This window comes from Arctopsyche grandis, chromosome 6 (assembly GCF_051622035.1).
Source record: "Arctopsyche grandis isolate Sample6627 chromosome 6, ASM5162203v2, whole genome shotgun sequence".
In the NCBI taxonomy this organism is placed as follows: domain Eukaryota; kingdom Metazoa; phylum Arthropoda; class Insecta; order Trichoptera; family Hydropsychidae; genus Arctopsyche; species Arctopsyche grandis.
The window spans coordinates 29,978,111-29,988,635 of NC_135360.1; the positions used below are offsets into that span (position 1 = coordinate 29,978,111).

Consider the following 10,525-nt stretch of genomic DNA (forward strand, 5'->3'; position numbering starts at 1 on the left):
GCCATCATCCAATATATAATAAAGACTAGGTTGTTTTAGATAGTAGAAAACGATGCCCGGCGTTGCTCGGATGAGAAAATTGAAAGAAAAGTCTTCAAACGGCTAGCCAGCAGCATAGCTCGGTTGTTAAGCTTCTGCTTAGCATCGAGAGGCGCCGGGTTCGATCCCATGAGCTGACCTCGATTGAAAATAATTTTTCTGAGTATATATGTAGTGCTGCTGGTGAGACCTGGATATTTGTGACTCCAGTTCGATCGTTTCCTATCAGAGTTTGCCAATTTTCTCTGATTTCATTGTTAAAACGGTTCCCGGTACAATTGGCTAAATATCCTTCCTACCTACTATGTCACCACTATTTGAGATTGATTAATGTGCAATAAAATTTATGTACAATTCGCGAATTTTTCAGTGACTTGTATAATAGAAAAAAATGCTGCAATGTTTGTAATTGGCCAGGAAGGCGCATTGGGGTTACCTGTAAGACCTTCCTGGTATATATGTAAAAAATAAATAAATAATTTCCAAAGTCCGTTCACGGTCTAAGAAAAAGTGCCATGAAATTGTGTCACAAATTGTTGAATTTAAATTGAAAACTGTAGATTTGCATAGTGGAAAAACAAATATATGCAATGCATTCGATTGCAAGCTAACTGAACGCTTTCAAAACCATTTCGAATTGCATTTTAAGTGCACGTAAACGTCATTAAAGTTTTCGTTCCACTGCCGGCGAGCCTTAATGTTTACACGCCGTTTGCGAAACTTTCCAAGTTTTTACGATCCTACGAAGTTGTTTACTAGACCGCTTGTTCGCTCTGTTGCTCTTTAAAATTTTGCCAAAATGTTCAGACGAGCGTGTAACGAGTAAGTCGTTCCTGAACTTTACCCGAAAAATAAAAATGTAGGATTCACCTTGAGACATTTGGCAATGAAAACATTTTTTTATGTAATTAAACGTAAATATCGTGACGGTGCCCATTCCGACGATAGTAAATCAAAAATAGTTTGGATCGATTACATTTCGTAGTATCGGAAATCCACAGTGATGAAATTAGTTGTTTGTGTAACAATATTAAGATCGATATCGTACTTTAATGACTATTATGTCTGTCATCCAATTTAATTCGATTAGGATAAAAAAAATATCAAAACAAATACTATACAAATAAAATACTAGCTGAAATTCGCATGCAATTCCCGTTTCCGTTCCCATTTGTCGGAAAAATGGAGGCAGTGAACACATAAGAAACTATTCAATTTTATTTTTATTTTACCCTAACAACGCAGGTCGCGACGCGAAAACATTTGAAATTATTGCGTTGCAATGCCACTCATTCCCGTTTTTCCCGTTACCAACCCCGTTTTCGTGCGATTTTTTTTTCACTGTAAGCTTTCCGGATATGCATACAACAAATCCTGAAAGTTCTATCGTAATCGGTTGAGTGGTTTAGGAGCCTACGAGACAGACAGACAAACAGAAATTTATTTTTATATATATAGATATTACAAAATATTAATTGTGTTGCGTAGGGGTGGGTGGAGGATCCAAGTAAAAGGAAAACAGTCGTATCACAGCATTGATTGATGATTAAGGAGATACACGCACTGACAATGCTCAGTCCAGAATGACATGATATCGCCTAAGTATCGCCTTATAAGGGATAGATCTCTCAGGACATCTTCGACGTCTAATTTGTTTACCTATTGTTATGGTCACGTACGGATATGTCTTCCCACGACATTCGCTTGTTGGTTCGTTGGTTGCCTTGCGACAATTATTCTCCTTCTTCATATCGTGACTTTGTAATAGCATGTAGCCATAATCTTTTGGTTTTTCTCGATTGTTCTTCTTCCTCGCAAATCAAAGATACTGTTGCGTAGGGGTGGGTGGAGGATCCAAGTAAAAGGCCAACAGTCGTTTCACAGCATTTATTGATGATTAAGGAGATACACGCACTGGCAGTGCTCAGTCCAGAATGACATGATATCGTAGTAAGTATCGCCTTATAAGGGATAGATCTCTCAGGACATCTTCGACGTCTAATTTGTTTACCTATTGTTATGGTCACGTACGGATATGTCTTCCCACGACATTCGCTCCCGCGGAACAGGTCAATTCTGGGAAGTGCAATCATTGTTTAGTCTCTCAGGACGCTACCCGGCCTAATCCGATCGCAATTACTCGGCGACTCTTTTTAGTATACGTAACAATTGTATTTTATATTTTACTAGTGGTTTTACCCGGCTCCACTAAGTATTTGTAATATAAGCCGCTTCAACAAGACTAATCTTATAGTAAATATTTTATTAAATTTATTTGAATATTCATTTGTTTTTTTTATTAAAAACAAACATATATACTAAGTCTCTTTCGAAATTATATGTATACCAGAATCCGGCGCTTGTGCCCTGGGCGCCCTTCGGGGCCGGAGGCAAATTTATTTGTCGTCATGGAAAATTTGACTTGTTTTCATTTCCCACCCAACTATGTATAGTTACAAAGTCTCTTTCGAAATTATATATTAGATAAAATACATGTAGTATGGCTCGGTGGTTGCGCTTATGTGTAGCACCGAGAGGTTCCGGGTTCGATTCCGTGCTAATCTTTAATACTGCTGGTTAGACTTGGATATGTGTGACTACAAGTCGATCATTTCTTATCAAATTTTGCCAATTTACCTGATTTTCATTGAAACAGTTCCTCAAATAGGCAAAAATCATTTTGATTTGATTTATGTACAGTGTGTAAAAATGTATGTACAAGTCTAAATCCATAGATGTCATAATGGATCAATTCATTATTAATGTCGTGTTCTTCAGCCTCTCACAAATACAGTGATTTATCTAACCTACCTGTCAGGCCTTCCTGGTATACATATATGTATCTACATAAAAAATGAAATAAATGAAGAAAAGATACTGGGCCATCTTTTATTCTTTTAATTTCTTTACGTCAATTGAACCATATAAATTTTCCTCTTTGAAAAACACCTTTTTCTCAGTGTTGTATAAATGCCGCGAATACATGCCGTTAATCACTCGTCAATAGCATGCGATGTACTGTCAAAAGATTGTTTACATTTGGTTTGTTACTAGCGTATATAAACGCTTTGTATATATACCTATACCAATATCAACATGCTTAAATTGTACAGAAATAATTTACATAAAGAAAATTACTAACAGTAGTGAATGGGAGTAGTATTGAGATCAAAAGATTCTCAATGAGTCACACCGATCTATTTTTTTTATGTTCAAAATCTGCACTGGCCTACAATTTAAACATTTTCTCGGGATCAAAAATTATTGAAAACATGAGCAATTATAGTTTAAAAGCTTCAAATAGAAACAGTGTTTTCGTTACATGGGGGGGGTAAATAAATTATTCTAAATTGAGTGGCAATGAAACTCGCGACTTATCATATTTTTTAAAGGTTTAATTGTCCACATTGCCAGATTTATCCACACTATACCGATCGTTTTTTCCCTTTTCGCCACCCTCTCGCTATGGCAGATTTCAATTGTTTAAACAATTTATTATATTTTTTTTATAACTGTACTTTCCATAAAAGTCTGACCTCACTAGGTGACACTTCGCTGCAGCGAAGCAGCGCAGCACATCAGAGTTGGTACAAAAGAAACTTTGACTCGTAGTGTCGCGCCATTCGTAGTGTGTTCTATTTCATACAATTTCATCCAAAAAATATTTGGCCGCGCTGCTTCGCTGCAGTGTAGTGCTGCCTAGTGCGGTCAGACCTTAAAAATAAATAATGTGAAACTTGGACATTGGATTCGAAGATGCTACACAAAATCGAATGCAATGAAAGACAGGGAGTGGATTACGTAGGATAGCGGACATGGTGGATAGAGTAAAGAGATCGAAATGGCAATTTGCGGGCCACGTGAAGAATGGACGAAAGGTGGACAAAAGAAGTGCTAAAATGGTAGCCGAGAGAATGTAAAAGAAAGACCGCAGGGAAGATGGGTAGGCGAAATTAGAAAAATGTGTAGGGTGAGATAAATGAGAGTAGCGCAAAGCAGAGATGAGTGGAAGTGTGTTGGAGAGGCCTTAATCCAGCAGTGGATGGTGGATAGATGATAACATCCCAAATGTGAATCGCTTCCAAGATAGCCGCCGCTATGAAAATCGCTCGCGCGGTCTCCTGTCGCACGAAAACTCGACGCACAGGAAAATATCCGTACAGAAAACAGTCCAAATATTGCTCAAAACTGCTCAAATTTTGCCTTTTTAAACTTGCCAGAAAAATCCAACTCAATTTCAATAATCGCCAATCATCAATGCACATCGAAATGTCATCTGCGCAACGAAATGTCAACAGTCGCAAATTTCGCCGCATGCATGCAGCCATGTCGTTTGCAGCGATTTGTAGAAAATCCCAATAGACACACTTCATCTATTGTTATTACGTACATAGATAAAGTAAAAATAATAAGCAAAGAGAGAAAGAGGGATTTAAACACAAGACTTTAATATGTAGGTTGAAAAGTCAAGAATAAAGGTCTGTTCATACCTAGTCAGCACGTACCGACTTCAGTAGGTATCCGGCCGTACGAAAAGTATTCTTTGGTACATTTTGTATGGGTATATTCATACCAACCGTCACGTTTACGCCACGGCAGGCTTACAGCAGTACCCGATATGTCCTGTTCATACCTTACAGCAACATCCGTCAACGTATCGTATCCGTTTTTTTGGCCATCGTGGAAATATACACGCGAATTACGTGCCATGAGTCTGCCGCTTTGCTGTTTTGGACCAATTATCGATAGTGACAGTTGACAGCCGTTCAATCTTTCGACATGGTTTTAGCGCAAATATTTAAAAAAATTTGTCCATCATCCACAAGCTCCTTATACAGTGTCCAAAACTCTCCTTCGGTTTTTCTATTTTTTAACATGGGTTGCACATCAAAACGCCTCCGTGCTTTTTTATTGCCTTCTTGAGCTTCTTCTTCCAACAAAAACGCGATTATACATAATTTTTCGTTCGATAAACGCCGAAACATTTTTGCTGACTTGTATTCTGACGCGTAGCTACGAATGCACGTGTATGCATTCATATTGTAAGTACTCGACAATACGACGTAAGCAATATTGCGCCGTATCGTCATGGCCTCTAATGTATAAGTAAGCCGATTTTGTCTTGCACTCGGCCAAATTGCTGTAAGCCTGACGTGCAGTGGCGTAACTACCGCGCCCGCAGACCCCGCAATGCGGGGGGGCGCCGAGGCTTGGGGGGCGCCGCAAAGCGGAGTGCCTTTTTTGCAGATTTTTTAATTTCTTCTGTAATTTCTTTGCAATAATTTTTTTAAATACCTCTGTTATTTTTTAGCCTATTTGCATCTCGTTTTATTGTATTTACATATAGCGGACAATTATCTCTTATTATTGTATATATTTTTGTTAAAACAATAAAATAAAATTATCTGAGGCGTAAAAACGTAAAAATTTATAAATTTTTAGCTGTCAACATTAACAGGTGGGAAGTTTTTAAGGAAAATTCATCATCAGTTACTTTAAACATATTGTGCACTGCTTGTTGGTCGTCCAGATTAGACTCTATTAATGCACTTCGATATATATGTAGGTACATATGTACAGATGTCTTAAAATTTCTTACAGAAATAATTTTAAAAATCAAAAGAAATGATGAACTATCAAAAAAAAAGTGACTAAAAAAGAAAATGGAAAGTTTAGAATTTATTCTCCTACTCGTGCTTCTTGAAAAATTCTTCGGTTTCTCAACTTTGTTTCAAAGTTCCTTCAATCAAAAAACGCTGATGATATCAGTGCTCAGTCTATGATTATAAATGCATATTGCGAGATCAGTAATTTTAGAAATAAATTTGAAGGATTCGTAACAATTTCAACAACATTAGGGTCGAAGCCAAAATTGAATCTAAAAGCACTTCGATGAACTTAGTCATGATATACGATTCCAGGATCCATTCAAATAAATTTTGAACAATTTTTAATGCGGCACTAAACGTAACCTAAGTGCAAATGAAGGTTCGTATCACGTTATTTAAACATTGTTTCAAAGTTGGCTTTCCTGCAAAACAATTTCACGATTTACATATATGTACATACATATGTATATCATGAAGCTGTCTCTAGCCAACTAATATGTCAATGATTTTGACAAATCATTACCTGATCAGATACTTGATTTCCGTTCGTGCTTAAAAGAAAATAAACCTTGTAAAAATAAAAAAGATCAACGTGTTCATAATTTGGCAAAGCTCTTCATTTGTAAGTTTTATAATTTAAATTCGTCATTTAAATCATCTTGTTCCTCACGCTTCCGGTAACTGTAGCCACTACGGAGCGCTCGTTCACAAGTTAAAACTTATTAAAAATTACTTAAGGTCAACTATGTCACAACATCGTCTTAAAGTATTAGCAAAGATTAGTATTAAATTTTAACAAAATAGTCGTGTTTGCCAATGAGTCCAGAAAAAAGTTTTTCTACGTAAAAGAGGTATGAATTATTAATTTGGAAAGTTAGTTTGCTGTAAGGAAATAATATGAATATATGGGGGGGGGGGGGGGGGGGGCGCCTGGAATTCACGCTACGCCACTGGTGACGTGACCGCGACGTGTAGGTAGATATGAATAGAAATGTAATAAAATGACATATTTTAAACGGAGTCGTGCAGTGCTGTTAAGTATGAACAGACCTTTAGACGACAAACAAAGTTGAAAATCACATATCGATCGACCCGGTCTAGTTATTTATTGTGTAGTTAACACTGCGGAAACGTTAAACAATCGACTCGGCCTTGGATGTGTTTTCGCGTGGCGCAGCGCGCGGCTGGCAACCCCAGTCTAAATTTACGATTTTTGAAGTATGGCAACCCCCCTCCCCCCCCCCCCCGAGTCGAGACGATAGCAAGTGACAGGTGACGTTTGAACGGAGACGATGTTGGTACGAAGCTTCCGGCGCGCCAGCTCGACCGCAATCGTCGCACGGTGAGGAATGAGAGAGGGGGAAGTGGAGTGGAGTGGAGTGGAGTGGAGAGAGGAGTGTTGATGGTCAGTAGGGCTTCGGCCAGCGCGCGTTCAACACCGCACGAGTACAGGTTATGTGCGGGCGTTTTGCAGGCGGCAGATGTCAAACGGTGACGGGGGCTCCGGGTGCGAGGGGGAAGGCGAGGGGGCGCGGCCCGTGGAGTCGGCGATCCGCCACAAGTTGCAGCGCCAGCTGACGGCCCACCACGTCGAGGTGGTGAACGAGTCTCACATGCACAACGTGCCCGAAGACGCCGAGACTCACTTCAAGGTGCTCATCGTCTCGCAGCAGTTCGACGGACTCACGCTGCTAAGGGTAAGGGTATTCCCATTACACACTACTCACTACTCACTACTCACTACTTGCTACACTTTCTCACTTTTCCCACATGTATATATTCGTGCTCCAGAGAGTGTGATTAGGACCCGCCATCGTCCCCTTTTTCATTTAGTTATGTCCATGTGGCATTTAGTTATTCTCCCATTCCTCGCGGCCTCCGTTTCTTAAATGCACTGGACGGTGCCATTGACATTTGTCACGTCTCTTTTCATTCTCTGCACCACTTCCCAAGTTATTTATTTATTTATTTATTTAACCCTTTGGCTGCTACGAGGTTTTTCAATGTCCAAGCGAAAAATGCTAACATTTGTAATTATTTTGAAAAAAAATAAATATAATATTTTTTTTTACATACTTACTTCGCCGAACACTCGTAATTTTTATAATACTTTATATACATTTTTAAGAAGCAGTCGTGAACTCAGTGCTCTCTCTTTCTGTCTTGCTTTTACATGCGTGCGTGCGAAAGAGATACCTACATATATACACTAAATAAGTTTTGACGATTGTTTTCCGAGGCTTTATTCTTTTCAATAATCTATTTTTAGATATCGATGCATCCTTACAACATGCGATATATTCGAAACAGGTAGCGGTCTCTCTCTCTTTCTTTCTTGGTTTTAATTGTGTACGTATGAGCGAGACACACAAGGATGCGAAGTTTCTAATAATCAAATAATTTTTCAACATGTATCATAAACATTTTGTATGCATTTCAGTTGCATTTGATTGATTGCATGAATTCGTGACGTCTCGTGACCTATATAATTGAAAGCGGATTTCTATTGTTTTTTGCCATTTATTTTAACTCTGCAAAATGATATCGGACAGTGAAAGTGATGAAAGCGAAATAATAGCTCCTCGCCGAGGAACTCGACAAATCAGCAACTCTACTGATTCTGAAAATGAATTTATCGATAATAATCAATTCCCAAGTAATAACTCCTTATATGACATTGACAACGAACCCGAAATTTACTTTGATGATGAACCCGAAATTGAAGAGCTTTTATTTAAAAAATTGATAAATATTTATAAAGCTTGATTGAAAAATAAATATAAATACGTATATAAAAAAAATGTTTCGTGCCACTGATGCGCTGGTGGCTCAAAGAAAGTATTGAAATACGACAATTAATGACGTCAACAACGATCGTCGTAGCAATCTTCGCCGATTTCAAAACAACGATTTATCGTTGTTGTAGCAGTCAAAGGGTTAAACAGACCATTGTGGCATAACAGGAATTCCTAAAGCGCCACAATGGTCAAAAAATATAGCACAAAAAAGAAAAAAAAACAAAATAACAATTAAACATAAACATAAATACATTCATACATAAACATAAAAAATAGCATTTATAATAACAGATAAAGTAAAAATATCAAATAAAATATAGCATAAGGAATGCCTTGCACCTACAGCCAGTTTCAATAAATATGTAAGAAACAACTACAAATACAAAACATCCCTGTAAGGCCCAAATGGAAGAGAGTTAATCAAAATTTCACTCATAAATCACAATCAATGATGAAAACAATGATGAGCGCAGACTACCAGATAAATGGGTTAGAGTAATTTCCGACAATTTACGCTCACTAAGGTGGAAAATATCACATTCAGTCTCGGCAGCAACGATTTCATTAAGAAGTCGGATAGCTCCTACTTCCTACTTTATTTAGTTATACTTTCCTTATTTAATTTGTGTATTTGTATATGTAATTTGTTTATTTAACTTGTATTTTTTCCTTTTGTACTTCTTAATATTTTTAGCACACTGGTCGCTTTGGAGCAATCTGTTAGACTGAATGTGTGTTCATAGATAGTACATAATTTTTACATTATATTAAATTAACATTAAAAATTTTAACAACTTTTTCAACTTTTCCCACCGTCACAGATAGAATTTGCTCAAATTTAAATTTAGCGCATTTCACAGTGTTATTACAGTGTAAAGAATTAATTTTTTATTTATTTTTATTTTTTTTATTTTTTACATATATACCAGGAAGGCCTTACAGGTAAATCCCAATGCGCCTTCCTGGCCAATTACAAATACAAATGAAGCATTTTTTTTATTATAAGTCGTTGAATTGCGAGACACTGAAAAAACTCGCAAATTAACGAGACATCTATGAATTGTACATAAATTTTTATTGTACATCCATCAAATTTCAAATAGTGGTGACATAGTAGGTAGGAAGGATTTTTAGCCAATTTTTTTTTTTTCCGGGAACCGTTTCAACAATGAAATCAGAGAAAATTGGCAAACTCTGATAGGAAACGATCAACCTGGAGTCACAAATCCAGGTCTGACCAACAGCATACTCTGAAAAATTCATTTTCATTCAGGGATAGAACCCGGCACCTTCTTGACGGTAAGCAGAAGCTTAACGTCCGAGCTATGCTGCTGGCTATGTACTATAATGATAACAGGTAATGGCCACTAGAAATTATGTACTATCTATATAAAGGATCTTTGTCCTCTATAGTTAAGGTTTTCTTTTCCCTTTTATACCCACAAGCTATATGCATTTCAATTATAATTGATAGTACATAATTTCTAGTGGCCATTACCTTTTATCATTAATTGATTACACTGTAACAACATTAATTCTTTACACTGTAATAACACTGTGAAATGTGCTAAATTTAAATTTGAGCAAATTCTATCTGTGACGGTGGGAAAAGTTGAAAAAGTTGTTAAAATTTTTAATATTAATTTATATCATGTAAAAATTAGTTACTATGTATGAACACAAAGTCAATTCGATTGTATTTTTGTGTGAAAGAAATAATAAAAGCCCAAAAAACTATTAATAGTGACTTATTGTTTAAATTTAAGGTACATTTTTTAGCCCATTCTCAAAGACTTCAAAGAGTGTTTGTCTGTAATAGTCCCCTGTCCAAAAAATGTTTTTAAGTTAAACCAATGAGTGAGAGGTGACTACGAGCTTGTTAAAATACAAAGTGTTCTATGGCTCAGGTCACGCAGGGCTGTTTTGGTCCTTCGTACAAATGCATCTCCGGACTCCAGAGAGATATATGCAGTTAGATTAAACGTTTCACACCCGGTGATTTATTAGTCGTTCATATTTTTATACATTTGGTCTGGTCGGTGTAGCCGAGAGTTATGTTCTGGGATATGTGTAATGAAA

General features: G+C 37.1%; 1 protein-coding gene across 3 annotated transcripts in view; it reads left to right on the top strand.

Moving 5' to 3' along the window:
- Nucleotides 1–10,525, top strand: part of LOC143913128 (bolA-like protein DDB_G0274169) — a 60,088-nt gene that overhangs the window by 47,470 nt on the left and 2,093 nt on the right. Inside the window, exons 1-2 of one of the 3 annotated variants that reach the window (XM_077432733.1) lie at nucleotides 6,896–6,990; nucleotides 7,123–7,345. In XM_077432733.1, the coding sequence (XP_077288859.1) occupies nucleotides 6,941–6,990; nucleotides 7,123–7,345 (273 nt within the window). In that variant the 5' untranslated portion in view covers nucleotides 6,896–6,940. Of the gene's footprint in view, nucleotides 1–6,895; nucleotides 7,054–7,122; nucleotides 7,346–10,525 lie in introns of those variants that run through there. The other 2 variants (XM_077432735.1, XM_077432734.1) reach the window with 2 other exon arrangements.